The sequence below is a fragment of the Symphalangus syndactylus genome, chromosome 17, assembly GCF_028878055.3.
Source record: "Symphalangus syndactylus isolate Jambi chromosome 17, NHGRI_mSymSyn1-v2.1_pri, whole genome shotgun sequence".
NCBI classification, from domain to species: Eukaryota; Metazoa; Chordata; class Mammalia; order Primates; family Hylobatidae; genus Symphalangus; species Symphalangus syndactylus.
Window position 1 is genome coordinate 43,464,388 of NC_072439.2, and position 21,954 is coordinate 43,486,341.

General features: G+C 43.5%; 2 protein-coding genes across 7 annotated transcripts in view; one reads left to right on the forward strand and one right to left on the reverse strand.

Annotated features, from left to right (window-relative positions):
* PPHLN1 (periphilin 1) overlaps positions 1 to 11,626 on the forward strand; it is a 226,930-nt gene extending 215,304 nt beyond the window's left edge. Inside the window, exon 11 of the mRNA XM_063620177.1 lies at positions 10,086 to 11,626. Within this exon, the coding sequence (XP_063476247.1) occupies positions 10,086 to 10,174 (89 nt within the window). The 3' untranslated portion in view covers positions 10,175 to 11,626. The remainder of the gene's footprint in view (positions 1 to 10,085) is intronic.
* PRICKLE1 (prickle planar cell polarity protein 1) overlaps positions 9,160 to 21,954 on the reverse strand; it is a 137,005-nt gene continuing 124,210 nt past the window's right edge. For all 6 annotated transcript variants that reach the window (XM_055249107.2, XM_055249110.2, XM_063620150.1 and 3 more), the window contains exons 3-8: positions 21,006 to 21,119; positions 20,211 to 20,348; positions 19,393 to 19,596; positions 17,007 to 17,193; positions 15,208 to 16,071; positions 9,160 to 11,473 (exon numbers count right to left, since the gene is read on the reverse strand). In XM_055249107.2, the coding sequence (XP_055105082.1) occupies positions 10,617 to 11,473; positions 15,208 to 16,071; positions 17,007 to 17,193; positions 19,393 to 19,596; positions 20,211 to 20,348; positions 21,006 to 21,119 (2,364 nt within the window). In that variant the 3' untranslated portion in view covers positions 9,160 to 10,616. The remainder of the gene's footprint in view (positions 11,474 to 15,207; positions 16,072 to 17,006; positions 17,194 to 19,392; positions 19,597 to 20,210; positions 20,349 to 21,005; positions 21,120 to 21,954) is intronic.

Here is a 21,954-nt window from a genome sequence, read left to right on the forward strand (position 1 = left end):
GCTCCAGGGAAGTCTCTTGACAGTTCTCTGGCAACAGTTTTGGAGATGGTGATCTGATCATCTCTTAAGTATTCATTCTAGACAAGATTCAGTGCTGCCAGCAGCCAGCCACCCAGGTTGCTTTATAGCTGTAACACTGCTCAGGCTGGCTTTTGGAGTTCCTGAGAATAATGGCCACTCTCTGCTTGCCAGGTCAAGGCTTGTGGGTTATGCGTGATGTATTTGTCACCTCCTTCCTGCCAGTTCTCTTGAGAGCACTGATGTTACCCAATTTAGTGGGAAAAAAAAAAAAAGGGTAGGGGTGGACCAGTAACTGAGGTAGTTAACACAATCTGTTCTCCCATTTTTTTCCGTGGTAATAGAGGTTGACATTGAATAACATGCCTGCCTAACTGGGACTATATTTGCTGTTTTCCTTGTAGTTTTAGGGGTGATGAAGCAACTAAGTTTTATGGAATTTGAGTGGAAATGCTGCTAATTCCAGGTTGGGAACCTGACGACAGTGACTGTGCCTCCTCCATGCTCTTTTATCCCCTCCCAAAAGTAGCAATAGCAATGCAGCCTTGATTTTTTTTTTTTTTTTTTTTTGCAGAGCCACAAGATGGAAGGAACCTGCATAACCACATGGAATAGTGAACTGTTATGTGAGAGCAGAATAAATGCCTTGATTCTTTAAGCCACATTTTTGTTTGGTTTCTTGTTATAGCAGCTTACTTTTTCCTCAAACTTATTATTTTTGTCAAATAACATCTAAGCATCCACTTCCCCAGTGTAGGCCCTGAGCAGGCCGCACCACTCCTGCTTTTCCATTGTAATGGGAATCTTGGGGTAAGGGACTGATTCTAAAAAAGGCTTTGAATTAAGAGTTTTAAGCTGTCTTTTAAATCTTGGTAAGTATTGTTGCAGCCTTGTGAACATTTGTATAGCAGCAGATGCAGCCTCATTATATAGCATGTCTTTTTTTTTCAGCTCTGTTCCCACAGATTGATGGTTTTGTGCGTGTGTGTGTGTGTGTGTGTGTGTGTGTGTGTGTGTGAATTTTTTTGAGGCAGGGTCTCACTCTGTTGTCCAGGCTGGAATGCACTGGCGTGATCTTGGCTCACTGGAACCTCTGCCGGGCTCAAGCAGTCCTCCCACCTCAGCCTTCCGTGTAGTTGGGACCACAGGCATGTACCACCACACCCGGCTAATTTTTGTATTTTTTGTAGAGATGAGGTTTTGCCATGTTGACAAGGCTGACAAGGCTGGTCTTGAACTCCTGATCTCAAGTGATCTGCCTGCCTCGGCCTCCCAAAGTGCTGGGATTACAGGCGTGACCACAACCAGCCAAGTGTTTTTTTTCTTTTTTTAATGGGGAAAAAACTTTAAAACCTTAGACAATTTTAGTGATAATGCTGTAGCATTATAATACCATCTGCCAGGCGGCCAGGCACGGTGGCTGAGGTGGGAGGATCACTTCAGCCCAGGGGACAGAGGTTGCAGTGAGCCAAGATCGTGCCACTGCACTCCAGCATGGGCAACAGGGAGAGGCTGTCTCAAAAGAAAAAAAAAAAAAAAAAACCCACACACTTATATTCTACTACTTTTGTAGAATAGACTCTAGTATACTATATTGGATGCCATTTAAAATATTTTAATTTTAGGTTTAATATACTAAATATTTCATAGAATTCTGAGAAGCACCAAGTTTTTCCATTATTTCACTATCTGAATCTTGCTATGTTACCTAGGCTGGTTTCAAACTCCTGGGCTCAAGCGATCTTCCTGCTTCGGCCTCCCAGAGAGGGGCTCCCAAAGCGCTGGGATTACAGGCGTGAGCCACCATGCCTGGGCTGGAGCTGTTTTAGAAAACACCATTGTGATTGGTAAGGAGGAGCTGCTGGGGGGTAAGTAGAACAGGGACTTCCAGCACCCAAAGCCACAGCGCAGCCAGGGACGCAGTCTCTGGCTGCTGCACCAGAACACGTGGTGGAGTTTGAGAAGAGCCATTTAAGTAGAATGAACCTGGTAATTTAACTCTCCTATTTAGGAACCAACATCAATTAAACATAGCACCTTTTCAGCTTTGCTTACAACATGTTCAGAGATTCAAGACTAAGATTGCTGCTGATAGGACTGAGAGGTGGGGAACAAAATCTCACTTTTCCTCCTGGTAACTGGGAGAAATAACGTGGAGTAAAATATCTTGCCCTCCACATACTCTAATTATCTCCAAACTGTCTACTTAATGGTGATAAAGTCAACTTCAAACTTGAAGCATATGCACTGATAGGGAAATAACCATCCCCAAGCTTCTTTTTTCCTTCTGTCTTTTTTTTCTTTTTTCTTTTGAGACACAGTCTTGTTGTGTCACCCAGGCTGGAGTGCAGTGGTACGATCCTGGCTCACTGCAACCTCTGCCTCCCGGGTTCAAGCGGTTCTCCTGCCTCAGCCTTCTGAGCAGCTGGGACTACATGCATGTGTCACCACGCCTGGCTAATTTTTGTATTTTTGGTAGAAATGGGGTTTAACCATGTTGGCCAGGCTGGTCTCAAACTCCTGACCTCAAGTGATCCACCCACCTTGGCCTCCCAAAGTGCGGGAATTACAGGCGTGAGTCACCGTGCCCGGCCTGTTTCTTTTTCTTTCTTTAGTTTAACCTCTTGCCCACCCAAGTCCCAAACATTAATATATATTTTTAAAAGGCCCTCTTTAAAGTTCCCAACTCCCATAATCCATGGTCTTTGGGGGTGGGGGTAGGGTTCCATCCTTTCAGGAATCCTTGCCAGGCAAGTATGTTGGTAAGTGAAAGGGAAAAGAGAAACCACACTTTATGCTGAGTAGGAAGGCTCCCGCTAACCTCATAAATTCAGTCCAGTCACCACAGAACACTAAGGCTGGAAGGAAGCCTTTGAGCTGGTCTAGTACTCATTTTACAGAGTGGAAACAGAGCACTTCACCTGCGTGAGCTAATGAGAGAGGAGGGTCTCCTAACCCACATCTGAATCCTGGAGTCCAGTGTGCTTCGCACCAGCCACTCTGCAAGATCAGCTTTGTGGTGGATTTCTATCAGACTAGGAATTGGCTTTCCCGATTGCAATTGCTTGGTTCCATTATTGAAAAATGCTAAAACAATTATTAATATTTAAGATTCATACTTTTGGCTGGGCACGGTGGCTCAGGCCTGCAATTCCAGTGCTTTGGGAAGATGAGGTGGGTGGATCACCTGAGGTCAGGATGTTTGAGACCAGCCTGGCCAACATGGTGAAACCCCGTCTCTACTAAAAATGCAAAAATTAGACAGGTGTGATGGTGAGTGCCTGTAATCTCAGCTACTTGGGAGGCTGAGGCAGGAGAATCACTTGAACCTGGGAGGCAGAGGTTGCAGTGAACTGAGACCATGCCATTGCACTCCAGCCTGGGCAACAAGAGTGAAACTCTGTCTCCAAAAAAAAAAAAGATTCATACTTTTTTTTTAAGAGATGGGGTCTGTGTCACCCAGGCTGGAGTGTAGTGGTGTGATCATAGCTCACTGCAGCCTCCAACTCCTGGCCTCAAGCCATCCACTCGCCTCAGCCTCCCAAAGTGCTGGGATTACAGGCATGAGCAACCATGTCTGGCTTAAGGTTCGTATTCCTAATGGTACTATTACCATGTCTGGAATCTAATGATTTGACAGTAGGTTGCAAGTTGTTTTGAAAGCTGGCATAACGGCACCTTGTGCACGTAGCAATAGAGATGTGAAATTTCTTTTCTAAAAAGAGAAGTTGAGACTGAAGCTGATCCCTTAAATGGGAATGTTTGACCAGCTACTTGGGTCTGTTCAAGCAGAATGAATTGGCTCTAATCTTGTGGCCGTCTATTTATACGCTCAATGCCTTACTTTTCCTCCATATTCTCTACCCAAACCATTTTGAAAGCCACGCTTAGCCTGGCATGGTGGCGTTACCTCTGTACTCCCAGCTACTTGCAAGGCTGAGGTAGGAGGATCGCTTGAGCTCAGGAATTTGAGGCTGCAGTGATCCCACCACTGCACTCCAGTCTAGTTGGCAGGGTGAGACCTCATCCCTTTAGATAAAGAAAAAGCCATCCTTAAACCTTATCCCCCCAGTAAAGTTTATGATTCTATAACCTTGGCAAAATGTGAGCTCAGAGATGCAAAATTCAGTTATTTCTGCACATTTCTCCTTGGCCCAGTTTACCTGGAAGCCTTTCTAATGGTGTGGAAGTTTACAGAAAACCCATGTGACTATATAGGAGCATGCCTTCTGTTTTTAGACTGTTCCAGGGAATGGCTGGAGAATCTAACCAGGCAATTAGCAATTTTCTCATCTGACTAATTAAAATTGGTTTTATCATAATTGTGTTACTAGGATTGAATTGATAAAGAGACTTTTAGTGGAATTTTCTTGGATCCCAATAGATTTTCTTCTTCATGCATCCAAAAAGGTCACTTTTATTTTATATTTTATTTTATTATTTTATTTTTTATTTTATTTTATTTATTTTATTTTAATTTAATTTTATATTTTATATTTTATTTTATTTATTTTATTTTATTATTTTATTTTTATTTTATTTTTTATTTTATTTTATTTTATTTTAATTATTTTTATTTTTATTTTTATTTTTATTTTTATTTTATGCCAGAGTCTTGCTCTGTTGCCCAGGCTGGAGTGCAGTGGCGTAATCTTGACTCACTGCAACCTCTGCCTCCCAGGTTCAAGCGATTCTCCTGCCTCAACCTCCTGAGTAGCTGGGACTACAGGCACAGGCCACCACGGCTGGCTAATTTTTGTATTTTTAGTAGAGACGGGGTTTCACCCTGTTGGCCAGGCTGGTCTTGAACTCCTAACCTCAGGTGATCCACCTGCCTCAGCCTCCCAAAGTGCCGGGATTACAGGCGTGAGTCACTGCACCTGGCTAAAGGTCACATGTATTTCTATAAACAGGAATTAGTTGTGCCTCCCCTCAACAGCAGTAAGAGATAAGGGAATCAGCTCTAGACTACTGAATTTATAACTCAAGGGTTGGAGACTGGCTAATGACAGGCTCATTTTGTTCAGCAATATTTCAGAAACATTTAAATTTGTTGCTAGCATTTAAAAGCTGGGAGATTCCTACAAAAACTCAGATTCCTGGTATCTGTTGAAAAATCTGATGTTCAAGCAATATTGTTTTTCCATGGCAGTAGTCGGGAGTTTATTAGAAAACAGCAGCCCAAGAGACCAAAGTGTGCCCACACTGTTAAAAACTGTCCTGAGACCAGGCGCAGTGGCTCACGCCTGTAATCCCAGCACTTTCGGAGGCTGAGGCAGGTCAATCACCTGAGGTCAGGAGTTCGAGACCAGCCTGGCCAACATGGTGAAACCCGCCCCCCCACTAAAAATACAAAAATTAGCCGGGCATGGTGGCACACGCCTGTAATCCCAGCTACTTGGGAGGCTGAGGCAGGAGATTCGCTTGAACCCAGGAGGCAGAGGCTGCAGTGAGCCGAGATTGCACCACTGCACTCCAGCCTGGGTGACAGAGTGAGACTCCATCTCAAAAAAAAGTTCTGAAATCGGCTGCTTCGAGTGCAGTGGTGCTTACAACTAATTGATCACAACCAGTTACAGATGTCTTTGTTCCTTCTCCACTCCCACTGCTTCACTTGACTAGCCCTCTTAAAATAATAATAAATGGTTCTGAAATCCTCTGGGCACTGCTGAAATATGTCCACCCAATACTTTCAGCACAATTTAAAGCGCTGGGTTCCATCACCCAAACTGAAAGGGACCCATGCCATACATGCAGATCTAGCAGTCTCAGGTACCCATTCCAATTTCACTACCCTTTTCATAAGGCACGTGATTTGTGTCTAAAGTGAGAGGGTTAGACAGCAAATGACATCTCCTTTCTCTTCTGGTACTTTCATAACTCAGGAACTATTTAACAGAAAGCAGAGTATAGGCCAGGTGCGGTGCCTCACGCCTGTAATCCCAGCACTTTGGGAGGCCGAGGTGGGTGCATCACAAAGTCAAGCATTCGAGACCAGCCTGGCCAACACAGTGAAACCCCGTCTCTACTATAAATACGAAAAATTAGCCAGGTGTGGTGCCAGGCGCCTGTAATCCCATCTACTCAGGAAGCTGAGGCAGGACAATCGCTTGAACCTGGAAAGTGGAGGTTGCAGTGAGCCGAGATGGCGCTACTGCACTCTAGCCCAGGTAATAGTGCGAGAAAAAAAAAAGAAAAGAAAGCAGAGTATAGAGAGCAGCAAATGCACACATAAAAACAAAACCCTATTTTTTTTTTTTTTGGAATCCTTTTAACCAGAGCTGAAAGGAGTTCCCAGTGACTTTTTGCCGGTATTCTTCCATAGGCCTTAGGCAAAATGTTCTCCAGTGACTGCTGAGAAGTGAGGAAAATACAACCGTTAAGGTTCTGCTTCACCCGTGTAGAGATTAGATGCAGCGTTTCTTATTTTTTCTTTTCTTTTCTTTTTTTTTTTTTTTTTTTGAGATGGTCTCTCACTGTGTCGCCTGGGCTGGAGTGCAGTGGCATGATCTCAGCTTGCCGCAACCTCCGCCTCCCAGGTTCAAACTATTCTTCTGCCTCAGCCTCCCAAGTAGCTCAGATAACAGGCGCCTGCCACTACGCCCAGCTAATTTTTTTGTATTTTTAGTAGAGATGGGGTTTCACCATGTTGGCCAGGCTGGTCTTTAACTCCTGACCTCGTGATTCGCTCGCCTTGGCCTCCCAAATTGCTGGGATTACAGGCGTGAGCCACCGCGCCCAGCCAGATGCAGCGTTTTAACATTTGATATTTATCAGCCTGGGCATGGTGGCTCACACCTGTAATCCCAGCACTTTGGGAGGCCTAGGTGGGCGGATCACCTGAGGTCGGGAGTTCGGGACCAGTCTGACAACCATGGAGAAATCCCATCTCTACTAAAAATACAAAATTAGCTGGGGTGGTGGCGCATGGCTGTAATCCCAGCTACTTGGGAGGCTGAGGCAGGAGAATCGCTTGAACCCAGGAGGCGGAGGTTGCAGCAAGCTGAGATCTCGCCACTGCACTTCATTCAGCCTGGGCAACAAGAAGAGCAAAACTGTCTAAAAAAAAAAAAAAAAAAAATTCCTATTTATCTCAAAACCCAATTTTGGAGTTTAGTGACTGACCAGATACTTTGAACTCTTGTTAAGTAGATCTAGTAACAACTTTTAGAGCAACTGGGATGGGCCAGGGGTGGAATGATATGGTTTGGCTCTGTGTCGCCATCCAAATCTCATCTCGAATTGTCATCCCCACCTGTGGAGGGAGGGAAATGATTGGATTATGGGGCTGGTTCTCCCATTCTGTTCTCGTGATAATGAATTCTCACGAGATCTGATGGTTTTATAAGGGGGCTCTTCCCCCTTCACTTCCTTCACAGGGTCTCTCCACCTGCTGCCATGTAAGACGTGTTTGCTTCCGCTTCTGCCATGATTGCGTTTCCTAAGGCCCCCCCAGCCGTGTGGAACTGGGTCAGTTAAACCTCTTTCCTTTATAAATTACCCAGTCTTGGCAGTTCTTTGTAGTCATGTGAGAACAGACTAAGACAGCAACTATAGGCATTATTTTCTTGCCAATTCTTTACAGAACTGTAAGGCAGTTGCTTCTTTCTTCCGTTGTAGATAGTCTTCTGTTATTGCTACAAACGGATTAATTTTTAAGCTTGAAAGTTACATTATTGCTGGATGCAGTGGCTCACGCCTGTAATCCCCAGCACTTTGGGAGGCTGAGGCAGGTGGATCACCTGAAGGTCAGGAGTTCGAGACCAGCCTGGCCAACTTGGTGAAACCCCCGTCTCTACTAAAAATATAAAAAATTAGCCGAGCATGGTGGCAGGTACCTGTAATCTCAGCTACATGGGAGGCTGAGACAGGAGAATTGCTTGAACCCGGGAGGCAGAGGTTGTAGTGAGCTGAGATTGTGCCGTTGCAATCCAGCCTGGGCAACAGGAGCAAAACTCTCTCAGAAAAAGGAAAAGAAAGTTACATTATTATTGTGAATAAATATCTCTGCATTTCCTTAAGCCTTTGGCAGCGTATGTAGTAACCCTTATCTTTTGAGAATGTACTTGAAAAGGGCAGTACCCTCACCTTATACTGCATTCTCCAGGCTAAGTATCACCTGTTCACTATTTATTGTCCATCCTTTATAAGCAACATATTGCAACAGTCTTTTCTAAAAGGATGCCCATTTGCTGCAGCACAGATTCTTCAAAATCAAGAAATCTGCTAATACACTGAGAGGTTGCGATGGAACAAACACTCTCATTTACATTACATTAATGTAAATCAGGAGAATTTCTTTTGGAGGAAAATTGGCAATATCCATCAGTCTTAAATACATAACCTTTGTCCCAGTAACTATGCTGCTCCCGATTTATGTGCACATGTGCCAGTGTAGCATAATGTATGAGGAAAGTCAACTCCATCATTAAGAGACTGGTGAAAGGTATCTCCAAAAGTCAACTATTAAGCAGTCACTGAAAGAATGGGTAGACCTATATGCACTAACGTGAAATGTCCACATATAAAGGGAAAAAAGCAAGTCACAGCACATATAGGTCACTACCACTTTTAAGAGACATTTATACGAATGTGCTTTGAATGTCTGAAGGAGACACTAGAACTGGGTAAGGGCGGTTACTTCTGAGGAGAAGAACCAGGGGACTGGGATGAAGAATGGAAAGGAGATGCTGTCTCTGACTTTTGCCCTATTTGAATTTTTTTGTGATGTGTATGCACTTCCTTTTCATTGCTGATGGTTTTTTAAAGGCACCAGACCAGGGAATGTAAGTTACCGAGTGAAGAACTCTCTCACCATTGGTGCTTTTCTGAAGGGAATCTGTGTAGCCCAGATACAAACCCTTGTGTGGGAAGGCTGTCCACCTACTACTCGCTGGTTTACCCATTGGACTTGTGTCTGCCCTCCCTAAGGCCAAATTTTCCCCACTCCAGTCTATATGGAAAAAATATGCCTCTGTGTCTGAAGCCCTATTTCTGGCCTACAAGTGGGGTGTGTGGACACATGAGACAAACGGAGGTCTGTTAATGGTAGAGCAACGGCAAAACAAATCATGCCTGAACACAGGCACAAAATGGAAGTTATCTGGATACATTTGCAAAGATTTATATTCGGAAAGGTAGTTTTGTTATTTATTAAGCGTTTATTAAATGCCTCCCTAAAGGTCCTGGATGCCACTAGAACCTTTAGTTAGGACTGAGATGTATATGCAAGAATGGCACATATCAAAATATCTGCTCATTAGTTCAGATCCAACGTAAGTTTTCCCTGAACCAGAACCTCATATTAACTTAGAGTACTCAATGGCACAGCATCCTCTAATTTAAAGATTTTAAAACAAAAACATAACCAGAAGACCCAGTTTTCAAAATTGCTGTTAAAGGCCAACAAATTAGCGGGAGGGAAGGAATAAAAAGGAATAACCTCTCTTAAAATAACAAATCTACAAAGTCCTCTGCCACAAAAGCAGATCTTTGTCATTTCCCATGAGATAATCATCACCTTGCTGAAAATGAGAAAGGCACCCCCCGCAGGCAAGGGGAAAAAACCCACTCGCTGAAACAGCTTCTACTTGTTTTTACCGTATATTCCAGGGGTTATGTGTTGGGGGGGGGTTGTTTTTACATTTATACAGTTTACATTGCTTGACCCATAAATAACACTTGTAAGATTAATAGGGCCATAGTTTTAAAGAGTATTTACATAGCCCCACCATGCATACAGAGCCTTTTTTAATATTGGAAAAAAAATTTAAAAAAAATTGAATTTTCCATCACTAGGCAATGTAAATTTGACCATCTACATTTATAAACCCTGACTAAAATACAAGCAATCAGTTCATCCATAAATTCTGATTCCCTAGCAAATCTAGCACTGCAGCGTAACAAACGGCTTACAATTCAGGGATATAAAAATATCAGCTTTAAAATCTGAACTGTACAGTATATACATTAATATTTGCACCGTTAAATTAGGAATACACTTAAGTCTATGAAATACTAAGTTATAAATAGCAATGTTTTTTGTTTTTTTTTTTTTCAATCTGTAGCTGGCGCTGATACAATACAATGTTTACCTGGCCAAAGAGGGTTCGAGGGGACAAGTTGGCCTCACAATAAGATGCACAGTGTTAGCTAGGTCATCGTGACGGGCATGCCTCACACCAAGACGGACTATCAAGACCTGAGCCGACCTGACTTACATAAATGACAAACACTATTGCTTTACAAAGGTGGCTGGAGTTCTCCATCTTCTAAAATCAACATCCAATCCCCTTGAGACAGCATCTTGAGTATTCCCTTGAGGATTGGAAAACCAAAGCAGCTACATCAATCTGTAACGCACCTGCACCCGAGAGGCACAAGATGTCACGTCCACCTGGCACCATCCAAGGAGGATAAATTGGAGAAATCACACCTTTCAAATGTTAATCTGACACTGTAAACAGCAGTTGAGTTCTCATTTACATGGGCAAAGAAAGCACTTTAAACTATTTTCACAACTTTCCTATGGAAGAAAAGGATACGATTCAGATGGTTAATGGCTAAGTTTTAAACAAATGCTCTCCATCACTACTTGGTTAAGAAATAATACAATTTTTGCCCTTGTGTCCCTTTTTCTTCTTGGATTTTGTTGTCCTCTGACCAAACTGAGGGGTGGGAAGTGCAGACGGTGGACTAGAAAGGTCATCTGTATAGTAGGCAAATCTCTGTGGCCGGGGTTGAGGGATTGGTTGTCCAAGAAAATATCCTTCTTCTTCCGAGTCAGAAGAGGAGGAGGAGGAAGAACACCAGGAATCATCATCCTCGCCGTAGAGTCCCAGAAACCGATTCATTCCTGGGTTCTGCAGGCCGTAATCGGAAGTGGCATGGGCGTACTGTCCGTAGAGATCAGCATTCTGGATGTATGCTTGGATCTCCCGGGCGCTTTTATTCTGTATAAATTTCTCATAGTTATCGGGGGTGTACAGCCGCAGTCTGTCCTTGGGAGAGTATTTTCTTTCTGTAACAAGATTCAGGGCATTGTCGGAGCGGGACTTTCTACTTCTCCTGCGGCGGTGGTGATGAGACCTAGATCCCCTCTCTTCAAAATGGTAGACGCGTCTCCGAGTCCTTTCACTCATCGGAGGCTGCCGGATTTCAATGTCATAGTTCCCATTGTCAATGACATCATCGGAAAACTTGACCTGCTGGGGTCTGGATTGAGACTTGGACCTTCTGAGCACTGGCAGATGTACTGGTTTCTCTTCAGGCAGGATTTTCTCTGGACACAACTCTGAACTCAGACTCTTTAAGGACTCTGCACTCCTGTGCAGCATGGAAGAATTCAAAGTTCCCATATTGCTCATCTTCTCACAATCTTCTGTTTCCATCTCCTCAAAATTTTGCAGAGAATACAATGATGGCCTTGGCTTGCTTTCTCCATCCACCGAAGCCCCTAGAAAAGAGGCCAAAACAAGATGGGCTTCTCAATCATCCTAATATTCGACAGTACTTAAAAGTAAGCTACTGAAAGGAAATATTTCAAAGAAAATTTCCAATTTCAATATTTGATTAAAACCCATAGGGAAAGCCAACATGTATCTATGCCAATTGAGAAGTGGTATAAATGCAGTTATTGTTATAAGGGGTGGGCACAGCCTTTTGTTTTGTTTTGAGACAGAGTTTTGCTCTTGTTGCCCGGGCTGGAGTGCAATGGCACTATCTTGGCACACAACCTCCGCCTCCTGGGTTCAAGCGTTTCTCCTGCCTCAGCCTCCTGAGTAGCTGGGATTACAGGCATGTGCCACCACACCTGGCTACTTTTGTATTTTTAGTAAAGACGGGATTTCTCCATGTTGGTCAGGCTGGTCTCGAAGTCCCAACCTCAGGTGATCCACCCGCCTTGGCCTCCCAAAGTGCTGGGATTACAGGCATGAGCCACTGCACCTGGCCTGGGGCACAGGCTCTCTTATAAGCCTGGAGTCAAAGATTAGTTACAGCACATGGCATGAGCAGCAAAAATTCAAGAGCTCTTCACAGCAGCCTGTTCATCCATTAACATAAGATGTAGAAGCTTCTGCCCCTCAATTCATTAAAGCCGCACTGTTTCATTTGAACATCTTTCAAATCAATCCCTCGGTCTCCATCATGAGCTAGTCTTCCTCATCTTATACTGAGACTACTGGTCAGCAAACTACAGCTCAACAGCTTGTGTATCAAGTTTTATTGGAACAGCCACACCTATTTGTTTATATATTGTTTATGGCTGCTTTCTACAGTGGCAGAGCTAAGTAGTCACACCAGAGACTATAGGCCTAAAAAGGGCTATCGAGCCCCTTATGGAAGAGGTTTACTCAACCCCTGACCTAGATCTTCATCCAGTCTTTTCTGCCTTCAATGTGTAAAATATGCCACTTCCAGATTAATCTTCTATTGAAACATTTAACAAAACAGATATTGATCTCTTTTGATATAATAGGGCCCAGGCATGTTAAGATAAATACATATAGCCCTACAGACTGAAAGTGATACTGTTGTCAACTGGAGACTACATAACTTTGTACTTTTTTTTTTTTTTTTTTTTTTGAGACGGAGTCTCGCTCTGTCGCCCAGGCTGGAGTGCAGTGGCACCATCTCGGCTCACTGCAAGCTCCGCCTCCCGGGTTCACGCCATTCTCTCGCCTCAGCCTCCCAAGTAGCTGGGATTACAGGCATGCGCCACCACGCCTGGCTAATTTTTTGTATTTTTAGTAGAGACAGGGTTTCACTGTGTTAGCCAGGATGGTCTCGATCTCCTGACCTCGTGATCCACCCGCCTCGGCCTCCCAAAGTGCTGGGATTACAGGCGTGAGCCACTGCGCCCGGCCCTATATAACTTCATACTTTTTAAAGGGGGCCTATTTTTCAGCTCTTATTGTCAAGGAATGTCAGCCTCTAACACTTAAATGTGTACCACATTAGTTTAATTCTTTTATTTATTTATTTATTTATTTTGAGACAGAGTCTTGCTCTGTCACTCAGGCTGGAGTGCAGTGGTGCGATCTCGGCTCACTGCAACCTCCACCTCCCAGGTTCAAGTGATTCTGCCTCAGCCTCCCGAGTAGCTGAAATTACAGGCACATGCCACCATGCCTGGCTAATTTTTGTGTTTTTAGTAGAGACAGTGTTTTGCCATGTTGGCCAGGCTGGTCTCGAATTCCTGACTTCAGGTGATCCACCTGCTTTGGGCCTCCCAAAGTGCTGGGACTGCAGGTGTGAGCTACTGCACCTGGCCAAATTATGTCTATTTCTGATATTAAATTTAAAACTCCTAGCACTGGGCCTGGCAGACAAAAGGTGCTTACTCAGTCTCACCCACCATTCTTCAACTCCCCTTTATTGCTGGCCTTATCTTTGACAAGTCCACAAAAGCCGGGGGGGTAGCTTTGCCGTACCCTTCCTTGTCACTGCAGTGTCTGGCACAAGTTATCTCTGGCAGGAAGCAGCTACTAAGCCTTTCCTGTTTACATTACAGAAGCATTACCTTCATGAAAGGGCTGGATGTCAGTAGTTTGACTGTAAAACTAGCCACGCAACAGCAACCTTTCTATAACCCAAAGACTTGTTGCAAATAATTTGCATAATGTCCTAGGTTCTAGGCCTAATCTTGCCTTTAGAACCTATGTAATGTTTGGCATTTAGCCTTTTGGTAATTCAAGTTTCCTCATTTGTGAAATGCAATCATATCATCCACTCTATACAGCTCAGGGTCATTTTAAAGATAAAATGTGGATAACTGGTATGACTGTGCTTTGAAAACATTAAAGTAGGCCGGGGCAGTGGCTCACACCTGTAATCCCAGCACTTTGGGAGGCCAAGGCAGGTGGATCACCTGAGGTCAGGAGTTCGAGACCAGCCTGCCTCACAAAAATTAGCTGGGCGTGGTGGCAGGCGCCTGTAATCCCAGCTACTCAAGAGGCTGAGGCAGGAGAATCACTTAAACCTGGGAACCTGAGAGGCAGAGGTTATAGTGAGCTGAGATTGCATCATTGCACTCCAGCCTGGGCGACAAGAGTGAAACTCCATATCAAAACAAAACAAAAAACCAGAAAAAAAAAAGAAAAGAAAACATTAAAGTAATATTTTAGAATCTAAATAAAAACTATTCAGCTGTTTTTGAGCTACTGTCACAGGGAAGTTCAGGAAGATGTTTAAAAAAAAATGAGCTTGTGGCCAGGCGTGCTGGCTCATGCCTATAATCCCAGCACTTTGGGAGGCCGAAGCGGGTGGATCACCTGAGGTCAGGAGTTCAAGACCAGCCTGGCCAACATGGTGAAACCCCATCTCTACTAAAAATACAAAAATTAGCCGGGCATGGTGGTGTGCACCTGTAATCCCCGCTACTGGGGAGGCAGAAGCAGAAGAATCACTTGAACCTGGGAGATGGAGGTTGCAGTGAGGTGAGACTGTGCTATTGCACTCCATCCTAGGCGACAAGAGCTAAACTCCATCTAAAAAAAAAAAAAAAAAAAAAGGAAAAAAAAAAGAGCTTGTAAAGTGTGGTGTGGGCCAATTTCGGTATCTTAGGATCCATACAGAATAATCCAAGCATACAATATCTTTCAGACACAATCCAGCTGTAGACTCCTTCATCCAATCAATTTCCTCCTCTTCAAAACAGGGTAATAAAACCTATCCCTAAAGACTGTACTCTAAATATATTTTATACATATGCACTCACCTGTACCCACGTTTGTTTTGCTAGTGTGTGGTATTTAAGTGAGATTCCTTCCTTCCCTTGATCCATGGTTTTGAATAACACACAACTCCTACTCATGCTGAATTGCAATTTTTTTTGAGATGGCGTCTTACTCTTGCCCAGGCTGGAGTGCAGTGGTGCAATCTCGGCTCACTACAACCTCTGCCTCCTGGGTTCAAGCAATTCTCCTGCCTCAGCCTCCCGAGTAGCTGGGATTACAGGCGCCTGCCACCACGCCCAGCTAATTTTTGTATTTTTAGTAGAGCCGGGGTTTTGCCATGTCGGCTGGGCTGGTCTCGAACTCCTGACCTCAAATGATCTGCCCACCTCAGCCTCCCATAGTGCTGGGATTATAGGCATGAGCCACTGCACCTGGCTTGAATTGCAATTTTTTGAATACACTTTTTAGTAGCTCCTTTTTTCAAATACCCCATAATCCCTAGATTACATACCTGTGATATTGGACAATGCCAAAGAATCCATCGAATCCCGAACACTTTGCTCTGGTTTCAGGTCTGACAGACACTCCAGGGAATCTTCATACCACTGTGTTTCATCATGATTATACCCTGAAGCCCCATGATCTAGTTCCAATTCCTGAAGCCTTCTACTGCTCGCAGGGCCTGGGTGGCTGCCGTAAGCAGAATCACCCAGTCCATCTTGTGACTGTGCCCAGTACATATCAGACTGGTATTTTCTACTTGCAAGGCTCTGGTTATTTTGCTTTAACTCGGTCTTATTTTTAACCATGTTATCAGATATCCAGTGCTCACTGGCTCGAATATCCATCTCTTTGGGCTGTGGCTGAAAGAGGCTTTTATCACCAAACTTGAGGAGGAGCTGTGTCATATAATCTTCATGATCAGCCCATTCTTCAGGGTCTTCTGGAGTTTCATGCTCTACTCTGCCTTTCCAAAATTCTTCACTGGCAAAACTTGTTCCTTGCCTGGAGAGACTCAGATCATCCAATTTTCGAGAAAGGGTGTCATCAGCATTGCCTGAGAGGCCAGGAAACTTGTAGTTCAGAGCAGGCGATAAGAGGAGAGACTGTCTACACTGATCTGCCGACCGACTGCTCTTGCCCATTCGCACACTTCTTCGGGAGTCTCTTGATCGAGCTGACTGAAATGCAGAGTCGGAAGAATCAGAGGCATGGACGTCTTCACCGAGACTGCACGTTTTTGAGCAGTAAATCTGACCCTGTTTGGGAAGGAAGGGACATCCCAACAAAGAGGCTTTACACTGGGCACAAGAAAAGCATGTTTCCGTGGCGTGCCAGTGCTGCCCGTCATAGGTCATCTGCGCATGGTCCACACCTGTTTTGAAAAGGACAGAATAAATAACAGGTTATGGTTTAATGCCTGAAACAAGGTGTAAGGAAGAAATGAAGAAAATAAATAAAGATTATGGGTATGGGGGAGCTTGTGTGGGTGACACAGATACAATTAATCCTCATTCTTTGTGGATTCTGTATTTGTGAATTTGCCTACTCATAAAAATTTATTCACAACCCCCCAAACTAATATTCACAACACTTTCGTGGTCATTTGCAGATGTGCAGAGTGGCAAAAATATGAACTGAACCAACACGCACTGATCCAGGAGATGCTCGGCCTTTTGTTTCAGCTCTCATATTGTAGACAAGCGTCCTATCCCTGGTCTACCTGCTGCCTCGTTTTCTGCATTTTTGTGCTCTTTGTTGGTGAGTTTGCTGTTTAAAATGGCCCCCAAGTGTAATGCTGATAATGCTGAAATGCTGTCATGTTGCTAAGGGCAAGAAGGCTGTGATGTGCCTTATGGAGAAAAGACATGTATTACATAAGCTCCTAATCTTGAGTACGGTGCTACTGGCTGTGAGTTCAATATTAATGCATCAACAGTGTACATTCAATAAGGCAGTGGCTTTAAGCAAAAACACACGTGAAACAAGGTTATGTATTGACGGGTTAACGAAATTGCCGTGACCAGAGGCTCACAGGAACCTAACCCTGTATTCCCCCACAAGCAACGATTCAGTGTTCACTAATCCAGTGTTCGCAGTAACTTCACAGAACACAACTACTGCGAGTAACAAGAACCGGCTCTGCTCATTTGTCAAAGCTCATCAGCTAGAACATTTAAGATCTGTACATTTCATTGTATGTAAATTATATGTCAACTTTAAAAAACAGAAAAAGAAAAAGTAAGACTGGATAATCCAAGACAGACTAATGGCTAGGTGACAGGGCAGACGGGCTGGCTGTGGACTTACCAATATGTTCCCCACAGGTTTCACAGTACTCCGCATAGAGAGACTCAAAACAGCCACAGCAGAAGGGGCGGCCATCCTTCATGATGTACCTCTGTCCTCCCAGGACCGTTTCACACTCAAGGCAGCAGAAGTGTTTCATGTGCCAATGGCGACCCTCAGCTTCTGTGCACTCATCAGCAAAAATGATCTTCAAAAAGAAACGTGAAACCAGAGAATGAAAGAAAATCATTAGGAACTATTTTAAAGGCCAAGTAACTGCATGTTTTCTGGGCAATGGACAGACACTGGCTCTTAAATCAGATAGCTAACCTTGTTTCTTACAGTCACAAGCTTAAATCTAACTTGATTTAGCTACAAACTAGAGCATAAATTGACAGTGCTGAAAAAAGAAACTAAATAATGCATGCTTGCTTCAACTCTAAAATCAGAATTCTACACTGGAGGTAATTCACTCGGTCATATTTTTGCTGCCCAATAACATTTCCTTGGCATAATCTGGCAAAGAACACATTAACACGGAAATAATTTAGTGAAATAATTTGCTGTTTTAGTAGAAAGAAAACTCATAAAAATGTCTGTGGACTCAACACAGTTACAGTTACACAGATGCTGGAAATGAGTGAACAGCATTTGTGTTGATAATGCTTTATTGACCTGGTGGCCATCTCCAGATTAAGGACTCTTTATTTTTTTTGAGACAGGGTCTCGTGCAGCCTCAAACTCCTGGGCTTGAGTGATCCTCCCACCTCTGCCTCCTGAGTAGCTGGGACCACAAGGGCACAACCACCATGCCCAGCTAATTTGAAAAACATTTTGGGACAGAGACGGGGTCTCACCATGGGGTCCAGGCTGGTTCTTTTTTATTTATTTATTTATTTATTTATTTATTTATATTTTTACTTTTTTTGAGATAGAGTCTTGCCCTGTCACTACGCTGGAGTGCAATGGCGTGACCTCGGCTCACTGCAACCTCCGCCTCCTGGGTACAAGCAATTCTCCTCCCTCAGCCTCCTGAGTAGCTGGGACTAAAGATGCATGCCACCATGCTCAGCTAATTTTTGTATTTTTAGTTGAGACGGGGTTTCACCATGTTGGCCAGGATGGTCTCTATCTCTTGACCTCATGATCTGCCCACCTCGGCCTCCCAAAGTGCTGGGATTACAGGTGTGAGCCACCGAGCCCGGCAGGTTCTTTTATTTTTTTATATTTTTGGTTTCCAAAATATGTTCAGCGGAGTGCAGTGGCTCACCCCGGTATTCCCAGCACTTTGGGAGGCCGAGGCAGGCGAATCTCTTGGGGTCAGGAATTCGAGACCAGCCTGGCCAACATGGCGAAGCCCGCCTCTACTAAAAATACAAAAAAAAAACTAGCTCGGCATGGTGGCAGGCACCTGCAATCCCAGCTACTCGGTGGGCTGAGGTGCGAGAATCACTTGAACACAGGAGGCAGAGGTTGCAGTGAGCCAAGATTGCACCACGGCACTCTAGCCTGGGCAACAGAGAGCAACTCCATCTCAAAAAAATAAAACAAAACAAAAACAAAAATATGTTCAAATAGAACATTGTTAAAAAAACATATAAAATAAATGAATGTATAAAAATAAAAACAAAGTTTATTGTCATAGATTGAAAAGAGACTAAGAAGATACAATGAGTAAATGCAATGAAGCACCCTGGATTGATCTTGGATAAGAAAAGGAACATTTGTTAAAAAACTGGGAAAATCTAAACAAAGACTATGGTTTAGTTAATGGTATTACACTGATGATAATTTCTTAGTTTTGATACATACATTATGGTTATGTAAGATGTTAGCGTCAGGGGAAGCTGGGAGAAGGGCATGCAGGATCTCTCTGTAATAGCTTTGCAACTCTTCTGTAAATCTAAAATTATTTTAAAATAAAAAGCCAAAGGAAAAAAATTTTTCCTTTCAAGCCATCATCCATTCCCACCTTCCCCCAGGGTAACTACTATTAATTTGGTATTTGTCTTTCCGTACCTTTTCTGAGTATAAACAAATACATATATCATATTGTTTTTTAAATCCTTAACAAAAATAAGACCATCTACTACATGCTCTTCTGCAACTTGTATTTTCTCACAACCCACCGAAGACAAAATACTTATCAAAATACAAAGACATCTGCTTCCCTATCAGGGAGGTGCAAAAATAATTGCGGTTTTGACCATTATGGCAAAAAACCGCAATTACTTTTGCACCAACCAAATATAGATTATTTCACTGTATGAATGTACAGGATTATCTTTAAAACATGCACACAGAACAACATCCAGGAAATTTTAATATTTTGCTTAGATGTAAACAGTGGAATACTGGCTTAATCTAAGCTTATTTTTCCAAGTGTGAAAGGATGAACTTTTTTTACCTCGTCACATGCTGAGCACCGTGGTTTGAGCAGTTCTGCGTGGTGCCTGCCACAGTGAATTTTTCCATCCTGATAAAAATAGATGAGGTCGACCAGCAGCTCATTGCACGTGAAGCAGACAAAGCAGGATGGGTGCCAGCACACGCCAGGGCCGGCGCGGGAGGCGAACACTGCAACTTCACCTCCATTTATCTTCAACCCACACTACAAACAAATGTAAATGTAAAAGGATCATTTTTTAAAGACGGGATTCTCAGGCTTTCCTACTTTAGGACAAATCTCGAATTTGTCAGGAATGTGTTTATTTTTGCCACCTGTTAGTGATTAAGTAGCTCTTTAATTAAGCTGGATTACTGGTGATTCTCCACCATAAGGCACGTATCTCAGACATACAACTATTTCTAAGGACGGTGTAATCTGATTCACACAAATAGTGGTTTTCCTGTGCCAGCCTCCTGCTGGATACATTTCCTACTCTGAGAACTGCCAGCAAAGATCTGAATGTCTTCATTACATTTCTGCATCTTTTGAATACAAGATGTATCCTAGCACCTACCTCCATGCCAGGATCCTACCAAAGGCAGGATTTCACCCAGCGTTTGCATAAGGGTGATTGACTCCTGCTGTCATACACAGCAGTGTAGCTAGTTACAAATATGAAACATGAATTGCTATTTAATAAAAAGCTAGGCTGTCTTTCTCTCATTTTCTGGAGGCTTTCAGGACCCACACCTCTGCTAGTCCAGTCACCTACCCCCAGCTGTCCACCCCGTCCACGTCACTGCCACAAGCTACGCATCAGAGAAGGGGCTGCCCACCTGCTCACACGCAGCATGCATGACTGCTCTGGACAGAAGCTTAATTGTTCCTCTTCCCAGTGCTTCTTTCTTCCGCTGAGCACTGAACACCTGCAATTCTTTTTTCTCCTCTTCACTCAAAGACTGGCAATACCGCACCTTCACAGAAAGCAAAACAGAAACACCACACTGAGTGCAGTCTTTCTCACCAGTTTTCTACTTCCAGAGTTAGGGTTTCAGGAAATAAAACGGTAAGTTTAGCTCGCCTGTGTCACACCCCCACGATTTTAAAATGATACCATATCTGAATTTTACAGCCTCTCTAGAAAAAGGGAAATGCAACGTGAAGGAATAGTCTTTTTTTTTAATAAGAAATGTTTAATGGAAAACCCTTATCAACACAGACATTAAAAAAAATATATAGGACATTAACCTTTCCACAAAAGGTTTAAACTTGCTAACTGTCACTTTTACTCTCCCTTCTACATGCACTCAACTCAACTGCAGGCCTGAATGACCATAAAGCATTCACTCTGGATGCAGGGGCAGGGAAATCTCAGGAATTTGTAGGTTCCTGACCATTGGTGGGTGGCTGCAAACACTATAAAAACCAACTTGTGTTAAGTTTATTACACTGATACTCTTTCTCTCTTTCTCTCAAAGAATGGAAAGCTGTATTTTCTGGCCAAATTTTAACTAAAGAAAGGCAAAAGGGAGCCCTCGCCAGTGAAGAGTTGGGGTTTATGAGCAGCATCTCAATGCTTCTCATGCATTTTTTCTTATTTTTTCTAATTAGCCTTCTTCCTGCTATTTTACCTCATTATCATGTGGTGGTAACTGGTACAAAAGCTGTTTAATCCGATGCTTCTCTCCGGGGCTGTTAACGTAAGGAACCTTTTCCTCTGGTAAGCAAGCAAAATAGAGCTGGATCTGCAAAAGAGACAGAATGGCATCAACATACAGAACTGAGCATCTCAGCTCACTTAATCTTTAAAAGTTACCTTTCCCTAGGTACAGGGTTTGGCCTCTTGTAGCTAATGAGAAGACCAGCTGAGCCAACTCAGCAGAACTGCAAACCTTCAGATAACTAGCACCCAGCTGCTAAATTGCTCTTCAGGAATGTAATTTGTAGTGACAATTAGGGACATCATAAATTATGCACCATAAAATATGCACATTTAAGACCACTCTTCCCAGTGGTGTGGCTCATGCCTGTAATCCCAGCACTCTGGGGGGCTGAGGCTGGTGGATCACCTGAGGTCAGGAGTTCGAGTCCAGCCTGACCAACATGGTGAAACCCTGTCTCTACTAAAACTACAAAAATTAGCTGGGCGTGGTGGTGCACGCCTATAATCCTAGCTACTCGGGAGGCTGAGGCAGGAGAATCACTTGAACCTGGGAGGCAGAGGTTGTAGTCAGCCAAGATGGCGCCACTGCACTCCAGCCTGAGCGACAGAGCAAGACTCCGTCTCAAAAAAAAAAAAAAAAAAAAAAAAAAAAAAGACTACTCTTCCTCAGCCAATCTTCCAAGGGTCAGACAAGAGATCAGCAAGAGAGAAAGTCCTGGGTGAATTCTGCAAATTACTAAACAGACTGTGTGAAATGGTCCAAAATCCAGCCACTGCACAAACACATTTAATTTGCTCTCTGAATTTTACACATCACAAAGACAAGGCTGTTTTGCTAAATGTTGTAAACTCTTCTTTATCAGGTTCTCTCAAACATCAGCTTTCTTTGCTTCCATGAGTGCTATTTTCTGAATACC